Raw genomic sequence first — 13,552 nt, forward strand, 5'->3', positions numbered from 1 at the left:
GCTAGCTTTTTGAAAAGCTATTTACACTAGCTTTTTAGGAGTTTTTTTAAAATTTTCCAAATACACCCCTTAATTAATTATAAAAACATATATTCTTACATGCCATTTTATGTAATTTTATATATTTCAGCTAGTTTTACCAAACGTTATTTTTTATTAGCTAGCTTTTCAGTTATCAGCTAGCTTTTTATTTAACAACTAGCTTTTCAGCTAGTACGCAAAACATAGCCTTTAGTGTTAAATAAAACAAACATGAGACATTTCACATACATTAGTTGATTTTAAAAGAAGACATTTTAAAATATGATGTGTCAAAATAAGAAAAACATTACAAAAACCTGTTATTAACATAGACCACCAAGAGTAGCATGTTATTCGGATAATGCAACCTGATCCAATCTCTTATTCGGACAATGAAAATCATTCTTAAATCTTGCACTATTCTTCATTGTATGTGGGACAATTTGGTTAGTCAAGCATCGAATATGACGAATCCAAAGTCCATGGGACAATCTGGTCTACCAAGTACCAGTTAAGAGGTATCTACTGGTGTCCTTTGGTCAACTTGGTCAACCAAGTACCAGTTGGGTAGTGTTCATAGTACTAGGGATGATCTTTATATAATAACATGGGAAATACGGCATTTTATTTAAACTTAAATACAGTTTGAAAGGTAAATATATGCCACATTAATACATTTTCTAGTTTTTAACAAGGTAAATCGCAATCTTCCTAACCTAAGATTTCGTATATCATTTCTTAATTCTGAAAATACATATTCAAACTCTCCTCACCTGTTATTATCCATCACTCATTCCACATTTTTTTTTACTTCATATTAGTAATGTATACACGTTTAAACAACTCATGTTAATGACCAAAGAAGAAAAGACACCAACGAATATTAGATTTGCCAAATGTCCGGAAACATAATAAAACCAAAGAAGAAAAATATCGTACTAACTCCCTACCAAAACTATCGCTAGAAATTTCTCCATGGTCCAAGTCATATAATATCAGTCAACAAATTGAAGGGTATTTTCGGAAAAACACACACAAACTTATTACTCTGTTTTCCGCTTCAAACGCCTTGGTGTAGTAGCTTCCGTCCCATGTGTCAACCTACCCACAAACTTAAGAACCTCATCAATCAATATCACAGGCAAAGCAACAGCCAAAACCAACATCCACTCGTTCAAGCTCAAAGGCACAATCCCAAACACTTGTGCGAGAAAAGGAACGTATAGAATCAAGAAATGAAGCCCAAAGGACACCGACATTGCTAACAGCAACCACGGGTTGACCCATGGTGGCATGGTCAACAGGCTTTCGTCTTCCGAAAGGGCGTTTAGGGAATTAAACATTTCGATAGCCACCAATACGGATAAGGAAAGCGTCATGGCTTTGACTTTTCCTCCTTGGAAGTAGTCGCAAGGGTTGGAATCGAAATTGAAGATTCGGTCACCCGCTTTGAAAGGGGCGACTGTGAAATTTTGCCATGTTTTGCATTGGTCCCAGTGTGTGAGCTGGGAGTATGTCACTAGGGTGTGTCCATCTTGACTTAGGTCAATCCCGAGAAATGAGTCGTGGGTGAACCAAATTACGAAAACGCCCACCGTCGCTACTCCCACGTAAAGTCCAATAACCTACAATTTTTTTTTTAATTAAAGACTATGAGAACGTTGGATTTTTGGATTAAAATAATAAATAAATAAATAATAAGTACCAGATAGCGAAATAAAATCCAGGTGTTGATTAATGAATCGTCACTCCTGCGAGGGGGTTTTTTCATGATGTATTTATCGGGTGGATTAAAACCTAAAGCGGTTGCGGGGGGCCCGTCTGTTACTAGGTTGACCCATAGAAGTTGAACAGGAATCAGACCTTCCGGAATGCCGATGGCGGCTGTTAGGAATATTGAGGCAACTTCTCCAATGTTTGAGGAGATCATATAGCTGTTAACAAATATTATTAATTATTAATTTTTACGGGTTTAAATATATTTTATAAGTAATGTGTAAACATACCGGATAAACGCCTTCATATTGTTGTAAATAGACCTGCCTTCTCCAACAGCAGCCACGATTGTGCTAAAATTATCATCTGCTAAAACCATGTCGGAAGCTTCCTTTGCAACCTGGACAAACAAGTTGAAAGTAAAGATTATAGTTTTTTTTAATAAATATAATATTTATATTTATATGATAAATAATTAATATATTACCTCAGTGCCAGAAATGCCCATAGCGATTCCGATATCAGCTAATTTTAAAGCAGGAGCATCATTGACTCCATCACCAGTCATGGCAACAACTTCACCAGCATCTTTGAGCAGCCTGACTATCTCCTGCTTGTGTCGTGGTTCAGCTCTAGAAAACAAAAGTCCTCCTTTGTATGACAGGTGTCCTTTTTGATCCTTGTGATCCATGAATTCTCTTCCTGTTAAGCTTTTTGAACTGATGTCTTCGTGTTGACCAAATACGCCAATCTCACGACATATTGCTTCAGCTGTGTTCTTGTTGTCTCCTGTTATCACAATCACTTGAATCCCAGCTGCTCTGCAGTCTTCAATGGCTTGTTTAACTTCCTTACGTGGAGGATCCTTAACAAATAAATTAACATAAAAAATTATTTCAATTGTTCTTCATAGATTTAAGGCCTATAAACACATAATATATAGCTAGCTTACCCTGAGTCCAGCTAAGCCAACAAAGATCAAGTTGCTTTCGATTGAAGAGTAATTTGCTGGATCAAGTAAAAGGTTATGAGCAGGATGATCTTCATCACCATTATATGTAGTGAACTCTGGAGGATCTTCTTTGTATGCAAAACCCAAAACACGTAAAGCAGAAGAGGAAAGCTCATTAAGGCTATCTAAGATAGCTTTTTTTGCCTTGTTGTCAAGTTCCACAACAGAACCATCTAGTAATTGGATGTAGGAACTCCTTTCCAACAAGTTTTCAACTGCACCCTGTAAAAATTTAATAAAAAAAAATAAGCAAAAGATTTAACTAGAAATGGAAGAGAAGAGGAGGTAATGCATTATTACCTTTACAAGAAGTGTGTTTTTTCCAGACTTTGAAGTCACAATAACCCCCATAGATTTCCTATCACGATCAAACTCAAGAGTGGCAATTCTGTGTTCAACTTTACGCCATTCCTGAGAACAAACTGCAAATCACAGGATTACAGAGGAAGATTTTAGCACATGTTCATAAACAAAGATGAAAGAAACAAGTAATAATCTCTTACCCATAAGGTCATCGTGATCTGTAGATGAATCAGAACTCAATCCAGAAGGAGGACCCATTTTCTCAACAAGAACCTATAAACAGAAGATTGACATCTATGTGTCAAGATTTAAAAAAAGAAAAGAAAAAAGATTTGTTTGAGTTATACTATACCTTTAGTGCTGCTTCAGTTGGCATTCCAGTAGCAACGTAACCTTTCTCAGATTTTTCAATGCCTGCATCATTAGCCAAAGCAGCAATCTTTGCAATTGTATGAAGATTAGCATCCATTCTGCCAGCTGGCCAGTCTTGAATTTTCCCATCTAATGGATTGTAAGTGGTGCCTTCAACCTTGAATGATCGGACACTATTTGGTGCATTACCCATAGCAACAAGTTTGGCTACAGCCATTTGGTTAGTGGTTAGAGTGCCAGTTTTGTCTGAACAAATCACTGTTGTACACCCGAGAGTCTCAACACTAGGTAATTTCCTAACAAGGGCATTCTTTTGAGCCATTTTACGTGTGCCCAGAGCTAAACAGGTAGTGATGACAGCTGGCAAACCTTCTGGGATTGCAGCAACTGCTAAAGCTACTGCAATTTCAAAGTAGTAAGTGCACTTCTCGAATGAGAATTTGAAGTTTGTTGGCCAGCCATTGACATATTCCCATGAGAGGAAGTACTTCACGTTAATGAGCCACACTAGAAGACAAATTAAACCGATTAGCATTGTCAAAACTTCTCCAAATTCGTTTAGTTTCTTCTTTAATGGTGTGTCTTCTTCGTTTTGTGCAGCTTCATGGATCTGAAAATGGACTTTTCCTATCTCGGTGTTCATCCCTGTGTCTGTAACCATACAGAAACAGTTTCCATTTACAACTGTTGTTCCAGCAAACACCATGCATTTCTTCCCTTGGATATCGGTTTCTTCAGGGACAGGTTTTGTGGTTTTACTTACAGCTTCACTCTCTCCAGTTAAAGAGCCTTGTTCAACTCTGAGGGTTGAACTGACTAGATTTATGACCCTCATATCAGCAGGGATTTTATCTCCTACACGAAGCTCCACGATATCACCAGGAACAAGTTCCTTTGCAGGAAGGCTTGAGATTTTTCTACCATTACGAATCACGGTTGCTTGTTCTGATTGGATTTCTTTAAGAGCCTCTAAAGCTTTTTCAGCATTACTTTCTTGCCAAACACCAACAATTGCATTAACGATTAGTATGAGAAAGATTACCAGAGGCTCGACAAATGCTGTGATCTCCATCTCACCACCTTCTTCTCCATCATACCAGGCTAGGACAAAGGATATCACAGCTGCAGCAAGTAGAATCCTAACTAAAGTATCATTGAATTGATCCAAAATTAAACGGAAAACAGATTGTCCTTCATGCTTTTCCAACTCATTTGTTCCATACTTCTGCAGACGCTTCTCAACTTCACTATCAGATAGACCATATTTGCTATCTACCTGGTAGTTTTGTTCACATTCCTGAACGTCCTTTGCCCAAGCAGCATATTCACTTCGATCCAGGGATGATTTGTCTGTACTTTCTTTCCTCCCGTAATTTTGGGCTCCTTTACCCATCAATGCTATATGCTAAATTCCAATAACAGAAAAAACTTCGAATGAACCGTCTGCAAAAAAACTTCACCCACCGATAAACTATGATCAGAGAACTGAATACGTATAAGTGCATTCAATGGATCATCACAAAAGAAAACTAAAAAAGCACAGAGTTATATTTCCATGTGCGATTCAACCGATATTAATGCAAAACAGGATAAACTCGACGATAAAACATAAGAATCAGTCGATTACAATTTTCTTCTTCAAAATCCAAGTAACTTAACCCTAACCTTCACAAAACCTCCAATAATCTAAAGATCTACGATAATTCACAATAAAATCTAAAATCGATCAAAAAAAATCTGACAAAACAAAGTTATCAACTTCCAAAACCTAAAAATCCAGAAGACTTATTCAACACAGCAATCATACGCAATTATGCACAAAAACAGGTACGATGCAATAACCGACTAAAACAAGTTAAAATTACCTGAACTTGATAAAAAAAAATTAGCAGATGATCCGATATTCGGACGCAACGAACATATATATAGAGCAAGTGATGCTCTTTTCTAAAGTTTGGAGTTTGATTTCTCTCTATAGAGAAAAGAGAACTCCGTTTGCAAGATTTTGAGTGAGAATGAGGGAACAGATCTACGAAGAAAGAAGCACTTTTCGCTAAGCACTTATTCGAGTTGGATTAAAAGACAAGTAAGAGGGGTTCCTGATTTCCTTGAAGCTTCGTTAGTTTTAATTTAATCGATCAATTAGTTTATATATATTAAGGGATTAAGGGAAGCGAGCTCCCCCTTTTGACTCCTATTTTTGAAGTGGTCCGCATAGACCCACCAATAACAGTGTCCCACGTAGAAACGTGGGCCCATAAAGTGGTTTGTGTTGCTGATGTGGCAAGTTATTATTGGTGCAGTTATTTAGCGTGGTAGGGGCGGGGTTAAATCATTGACATTACCACCTCGCGGAAACCTAATCGAGACCGTTGTAAGTTTCGTTTTTTTCAATTGGGACACAAAAGTTTTCTGATTCCATGTTTTGGCAATTATTCTTTTTTCTTATTTAAATTTAATATTTTCTTTAAATTGAAATACCTGGAAATAACAAAAAGGGGAAATTTTGTCAATGAAATGAGGTGTTTATGATTGCTTCTTTAGAACAGTAATTTTTTATGTAAAATATTTTATTAATATACGGTACAAAATAAAGTTTAATAAAAATCTAATTAGTTTATTCGGTATTACAATATAATATTAAGATAATGTTATATATATATATATATATATATATATATATATATATATATATATATATATATGTGTGTGTGTGTGTGTGTGAAATTACCAATTTGACAAGAAAAAGGAGACTGCAATATGTATGCTTTTTTAAGAGTTAAAACATTGTTTAAAAGAGTAATTTTGTTTTTAGATATAATAAACGTTTTCAAATAAATTAGAAAAAAAATAACATATCAAAAATTATTTAATTAATTCAGTACATATTTTTAGTTGGTTTTATTGTATACAGACACTCAAAAATACTTATTAGCTTAAAAAACTGCAATAAATTAATATACACATTAAATAATCATCTCTCAAACATCTCGCAGAAAAATTGGATATCAAAGAATATATTGATATATTTAAATTGTTAAAAATATGATACGAGTTTCGAAGACGATTACCGATCTTTGAATTTATACTTGCTTTAAATTAAAATACAAGTATTTAATTGGGAAATATAAGGTCGTGAATCAAGATATTCGATTTGTTTACTGGTGCGTGAAAAATAGATCATGTGCATATAGTGCAGAATAAATAACTTCAATAAGATCTTGCATCAATTAATGATTCTCTTACAAATTCTTATATGAAGAAACCATGACGAAAGTTATTCGGTGGCTGAAATGTATGAGATAAGACTATTGTGGTCGTTATGAAAGTCTAAAAAACTTTAGTAGACAAAATAGTTTTTCTGTTATTTTAATGCAACATAAAGGCAAGAGGTGGAAACTTCCAAGCAAGAGTGGGAAGTGGGAACCCAAATTACAATACTTTCGCTTTCATATGACATAACAACCACCAATGGTGACACAACCGGATCCGCAGCATATGCTTCTTTTATTTACTTTAAAAATACATATATTTTCTGAAGAAAATATATATTAATGTTTTTAAACTAAATAAATCAAATAATATGTGCCATGGTAATATTTAAATATAGGCAAGTTGGATTAAATTAATATTTGACAAAATTATACAAATAGTCTTTACAGTTTCCAAAAGATATATATCACAGCACAACCTTGTAAAATACCAATTGGTTTTTATGGTTTCAAAATCTTGCATGATGAGTTTTGTTAGGTAAATTCATTATAAAACACAGTTAAAAAAAATACTAACTTACATATTAAACCATCCTTCCCCCCCCCCCCCCCCCCCACACCCACCCACCCACCCACCCACCCACCCACACCCACATCCTCTCTCTCCCTCTCTAACATATCATCGTCATCCCCCTCTTGTTACCATCTTTGACAAATTCTCTAAAGCCAGCTCTACTAAAAACATGCAACGACAAAATCTTTTCATTTTTAATTAATCAACACATTTCCATAAATCATGAAACTCCAAAACAATTATTTTCAAATCCATGTTCATTACAACTTTATTTTCAAATATCAGAGTGTCCCATAAAATCGCTTGAGAGAGAGTGCACGCCACGTCATCAAGCTTTGCCCTTGCCCTTGGACTCAGATGAACCTGAAACAAATCCACAAACTGTAAACTAATGCTTAGTGAGTCCCTCAGAGCATATCCCACACACAAACCACATAACACATATCAAATTAGCCATAAGCTACATATGTCACATAAGTCATGCATTCAGCAAATAAGGAAGCCCTGGAAACCCTCCCGGATCTTACACCGAATGCCACGGGAACCCCTATGTGGTCTTTATCTGCCATGGGAAGCCCCACATGGTCTTCCTACCTTGGGAACCCCCACAAGGTCTTCCTACCAAACAAGACATAATGCAAACTATACAAGCAAATATATTAGGATGCCATGGAAACCCTCCAAGGTCTTATACCAAATGCCACGGGATCCCCTACGTGGTCTTCCAGGCAAATGACATACTATCATATCACATATTCAATCAATAAACTGCATCTCATAAAATGGCCCGACCTTGGTGCCTTAGACCCATTGATATGGTGAGAAGACTCACCTTTGGAATGCTGAACTGGAACGCTGAATCAGATATGTCCCACGCTGCCTCTTCTCAACTACCTATAACCAGCAAGTGATTCACTTAACACCATCCCATAAATTCCCTCAGAGTCAACCCTGGACAAAGTCAAAGTCAAGGTCAATAGTCAATGTTGACCTCAACTCGTCGAGTAGAACCTGCCATTCGTCGAGTTCCTTACATCACTCACCGACTCGCCGAGTCACCCGAGAGACTCGTCGAGTTCCTTGATGTTCACGGCCGTAAACTTCCAACCGAACACCCTTGACCGTGAACCCTTGGTCGTGAACCTTCAACCGTGAACCCTTGGTCGTGAATGAGAAAACCCTCTCGACTCGCCGAGTCACCAAAGCAAGTCGACGAGTTCTCATGTATTCGGTCCTTTCCAGTGAGATTTAAGGTCTCAAAATTCAGATCCATAATCTCCTAGTGAAGATGTCACGTAAAGTTGCAAACTTTACGTGCATACAAGGCCTCACATGGCCAAAACACCAAAACTAACCTTCAAACAAGGTTTTCATGCATGGAGAGGGGATAAGCTTATAAAAAGATGTGACTTTATGATATTTGGGACCAAAGAAGGTCTAGATCTGAAACCATATCCTTGTGATAGGTCCAGATCCAAGCTTGATTCCATCTCTTCAAGGTTGGCCATAACTTCCAAAAAGAAATTAAGGCTTAAGGTAGCAGATTAATACCTCATACGGATGCCCAACACGAAATAGATGCTTGATCTAACACTTATCCCTTGATACTTCCTCTTCAAACTTGGAATCCTCCCCCAAAATCTCAAAGATAAGCTCCCAATTGTTCTTACTTCACACACTAGAGGGTTTGCGGCATGAACATTCTTCTATAGTGTTAAGGGAGGCTACTAGGGGGATAATGAAATTTATATAAGGGGAAACCCTGAAATTAGGGTTTTCTCTAAACATCTCTGACTCGCCGAGTCGGGCCTTCCGACTCGCCGAGTCAGTTCCGACCCGCGTCAAAGATGCCACGACCCTACTCGACGAGTTGGACTCCCAACTCGCCGAGTCCATGCATACAATTTCCCCTAAATGGTAAACTCCAACCAATCCTCAAAATAGATGTTACAAGTCTCCCCCACTTGAACTAGGCTTCGTCCACGAAGTCTGCTGAAACGAACAATTCCGGATAGTGCCCTCACATCTCCTCCTCCGGCTCCCAAGTCCATTCGGAACCCCTTCGATGCTGCCATTGCACCTTTACCAACCTTACTTCCTTGTTCCAAAGAACCTTGGTCTTCCTATCCAGAATCGCAACAAGCTTCTCAATGTAATTCAAACTCTCATCCACTTGAATGTCATCCAACAAGACATCCGCAGCCTCGTCAGTGACAAACTTCCGAAGCTGCGACACATGGAATGTGTTGTGAATCTGACTAAGCTCCTCTAGCAGATCCAAGCGATATGCCACCTTGCCCACCCGGGCCGTGATCCTGGACGTGCCTATATATTGAGGCCCCAACTTGCCCCTCTTTCGAAACATGATGATCCCTTTCCAGATGACACCTTCAGCAACACAAAATCCCTCACCTGAAACTCAAGATCTGATCGCCGCCGGTCAACATAGCTTTTCTGATGGCTCTGCGCGACCCGCAACCGGTCGCACACCTGCAGAATCAACCCAATAGTCTTGAGCATTACTTCAGTGCTTCCCATGACCCGGTGTCCAACCTCATCCCAACCAATTGGGGTTTGAAACCTCCGACCATATAACATCTCGAATGGAGCTCGGTCGATACTGGCATGGTAACTGTTATTGTATGAAAACTCTGCCAGTGGGAGGTACGTGTCCCAAATACCTCCAAAATCTAACACGCATGCTCGAAGCATGTCCTCCAGTGTCTGGATTGTCCTCTCAGTATGGCCATCTGTCTGGGGGTGATACGTCGTGCTAAAATATAACTGGATGCCCAGTTCCTCGTGGAACTTCTTCCAAAACCTAGATGTGAATCGAACATCCCTGTTAGAGACTACCGACACTGGCACCCCGTGTCTCGCCACCACCTCTCGTACATAACTATCCGCCAACTTCTCCGCGGATATACTTTCAGAAATCGGAATGAAATGAGCACTCTTCGTCAGTCTATCTACAATCACCCATATGACATCCACACCGCTCTCCATCCTTGGAAATTTCATAATGAAGTCCATCGTGATCTCCTCCCACTTCCACATGGGAATGGGTAGCGGTTGGACCTTACCATAAGGCCGTTGATGCTCGACCTTGACCTTCCTGCAAGTCAAGCACCGCTCTACAAACCAAGCAATTTCCCGCTTCATGCAGGACCACCAATAACTCAACCTCAAGTCCCTATACATTTTCGTATCTCCTGGATGTATAGAGAACCTGGACTTATGCGCTTCCTCCAATATCTTCTGTGTCACTCCCCCAGTCGTCGGTACCCACACCCGACCACACTGCGTCAAGAGGCCTCAACTATCCTTGACAAACAAAGGATATTGTCCTCGGATCCTCTCTACTTTCCAATTCTCTTTCTTCACTCCCTCAACCCGAGCCTCTTTGATTATCTCCAACAATGGAGAGATCACCGTCATACTCAAACACACATTCCCAATCAGGGAACCTGCCGTCTTACGGCTCAAAGCGTCGACCACTACGTTGGCCTTCCTTGGGTGGTATAAAATCTCGCAATCATAGTCTTTTAGCACATCCTACCGCCTTCTATGTCGCATGTTGAGGTTTTGCTGGTCCATTAAATACTTCAGACTCTTGTGGTCGGTGTAAATGGTACACAACACTCCATACAAGTAATGCCTCCAAATCTTGAGGGCAAACACTATTGCCCCCAGTTCCAGATCATGAGTAGGATAATTTGCCTCATGCGGCTTCAACCGTCGCGAGGCATATGCTATCACGTGCCCTCTCTACATTAGTACTGCACCTAACCCTGAAATCGATGCGTCACAATACACCACCAGATCATCTAATCCCTCCGATAGTACAAGGATCGGAGCCTCACACAATCTCCGCCTCAAGGTCTCGAAGGCCAACTGCTGATCCATACCCCATCGAAACGTCACATTCTTCTTGGTCAAATAGGTCAATGGCACAACAATCTTGGAAAATCCTGGATAAATCTTCGGTAATAACCCACTAAACCCAAGAAGCTACGAATCTCTGATGCATTCTTTGGTACTTCCCACTGCATCACAACCTTAACCTTGGCTGGATCAACCGAAATACCCTCCTGGTTGATGATATTCCCCAAGAATTGTACCTATCGCAGCCAGAAATCACACTAGGAGAACTTGGCATACAACTTCTCCGCCCTTAGGGTCTCCAACACCTCCCTTAAGTGCTGCTCGTGCTGCTCCCTAGTCTTAGAATAGACCAGGATATCATCAATAAAACGATCACTGACCGATCCAACATCGGTTTACACACCCTGTTCATGAGATCCATGAATGTTGTTGGGGCATTGGTGTGCCCAAATGACATCACCACAAACTTATAGTGCCCATACCAAGTCCTGAAAGCCGTCTTCGGTATGTACTCGTCTCTAATCCTCATATGATGATACCCTGACCGAAGATCAATCTTGGAAAACCAAGACGCACCCTGCAGCTGATCGAACAAATCATCGATCCTCGGCAACGGATAACGGTTCTTCACCGTTAGCTTGTTTAGTTCCCTATAATCGATACACATCCTATGGGATCCATCCTTCTTTTTCATAAAAAAGATCGGTGCTCCCCACGGGGAACTGCTCGGACGAATGAACCCTTGATCTAACAGCTCCTGAAGTTGTGTAGATAACTCATGCATCTTGGGTGGTGCCTTTGCTATCAGAGCGGCACCCGACACCAAATCAATGTGAAACTCCACCTGCCTCTCCGGAGGCACTCCTGGTAACTCTTCGGGGGAAAACATCCCGAAATTCCTGAACAATCGACACACTACCTACATCCTTCGTGGTCTCTACCCTTGTATCCGAGATATAAGCCAGAAATCCTGAACAACCCTGTTGCAGGAACCTCCTAACCCTCGCAGCCGAATAGAGGGTCGGCCCCTGCGATGCCCTATCACCATGTATCACCAGTTCTCCCCCACTTGGGGTTCGAATCCTCACAAACTAATGCTCACAGTCAATCATGGCCCTGTTGGCCCCCAACCAATCCATTCCGATAATCACTTTCAGCCCTCGCAGCGGTATCGGGACTAGGTCGACATGAAATCTCTCGCCAAGCACATTCAGGACAATCCCAATACACCCTCGCAACACTAACGGTGCGGTCATCTGCAATCTCCACCTTGAGCGGGGAATTCAAAGTTCCCGGCGTGTCCCGGAACTTCTTGCTAAGCGCAAGAGATAAGAACGATCGGGTAGCACCCGAATTAAACAAGACATGAGCAGACATACCATTGACCAAAAAGGTCCCTATTCAAGCATATAGTACACATAAGCGAAACAGATACATAGAGCAGAGAAGAATAAATACGTACCAGCCACAAAATCTGGCGCTGCCGGTGCCTCCTCGGTAGTCAGCTAAAATGTGCGGCTCTTCAATGCTGGAGCATCTGCCTTAACAAGGCGCCCATCGATAATCCTCATTGTGGTGGGCGCAGGTGCCGCCACTGCTCCTCCCCCTCCCTGCAACCTCAGACAATCGGCCTTTTTGTGGCCAATCTGGTTGCAGTGGAAACATATCAAGCCCTTTATGGGCCAGTCCCTGTTACGTGGCTCGGCTGACCACATGTATAACACACCGGGTTCGACCCCCGGTAAGCTCCCCCATGAGATCTCCCATACTTGGCACACCGGCCACGGCCCTGCTGGCCCTTACTAGATGCATCCGAGGTCTTAGGCTTCTTAGCCTGACCTACTGCTGCCTACGCCTGCTCAGGCTTCCGCTTGGTGCGGAAGTCTAACTCCATATCTTGCTCACGGGCCTTCTCCACCATCTCATTTAGGGTTTTGCACCCCATAAAACTCACAAACTCCCGAATATCATCCCTTAGCATGGAATGATATCGGGTCCGCCTCATCTCCTCATCGGTAGCATACTGCGGGATCAACAAAGCTCGCTCTCGAAACTTGGCGGTGATCTCCACCACAGTCTCGGTGGTTTGCTGCAAGTCATGAAACTCCCCCACTAGTCGTTGCACCTCAACGGGTGGTGCAAACTCTGAATCAAATCGCCGAACAAACTCAGCCCATGTCATCTCAGCCACCCCGGTTGGCGCCACCTGGCTAGTAACCTCGCCCCACCAATCCCGGGCCTTATCCCTCATCATAAAAGAAGCAAACCCAACCTTTGCCGCATCCGGGCAGGAACTCATGCGCTGAGCGTTCTCGATATCCGCCACCCAGCGTCGGCTGACAATGGGGTCCCTGACCCCGATAAACTCCGGCGCTCGGCACGCCTTGAACTCCCAAAACGAAGGAGTTCGGGCCCCAAACTGGCCCACATCAATCTCAGCTTTGAATGCCCGAAGCC

General features: G+C 41.2%; 1 protein-coding gene across 1 annotated transcript; it reads right to left on the reverse strand.

The window, feature by feature from the left end:
- Window positions 1-874: 874 nt before the first annotated feature.
- On the reverse strand, window positions 875-5,551 carry LOC111921048 (calcium-transporting ATPase 1, endoplasmic reticulum-type). The gene is made up of 9 exons (XM_023916634.3): window positions 5,290-5,551; window positions 3,405-4,878; window positions 3,253-3,325; window positions 3,050-3,171; window positions 2,690-2,971; window positions 2,225-2,602; window positions 2,028-2,137; window positions 1,727-1,955; window positions 875-1,646 (listed from the first exon to the last, which is right to left on the reverse strand). Exons 2-9 carry the CDS (start codon window positions 4,815-4,817, stop codon window positions 1,065-1,067), a joined length of 3,189 nt encoding a protein of 1,062 aa, XP_023772402.1. The 5' UTR covers window positions 4,818-4,878; window positions 5,290-5,551; the 3' UTR covers window positions 875-1,064.
- Between the last annotated feature and the right edge of the window lie 8,001 nt (window positions 5,552-13,552).

This window comes from Lactuca sativa, chromosome 5 (assembly GCF_002870075.4).
Source record: "Lactuca sativa cultivar Salinas chromosome 5, Lsat_Salinas_v11, whole genome shotgun sequence".
In the NCBI taxonomy this organism is placed as follows: domain Eukaryota; kingdom Viridiplantae; phylum Streptophyta; class Magnoliopsida; order Asterales; family Asteraceae; genus Lactuca; species Lactuca sativa.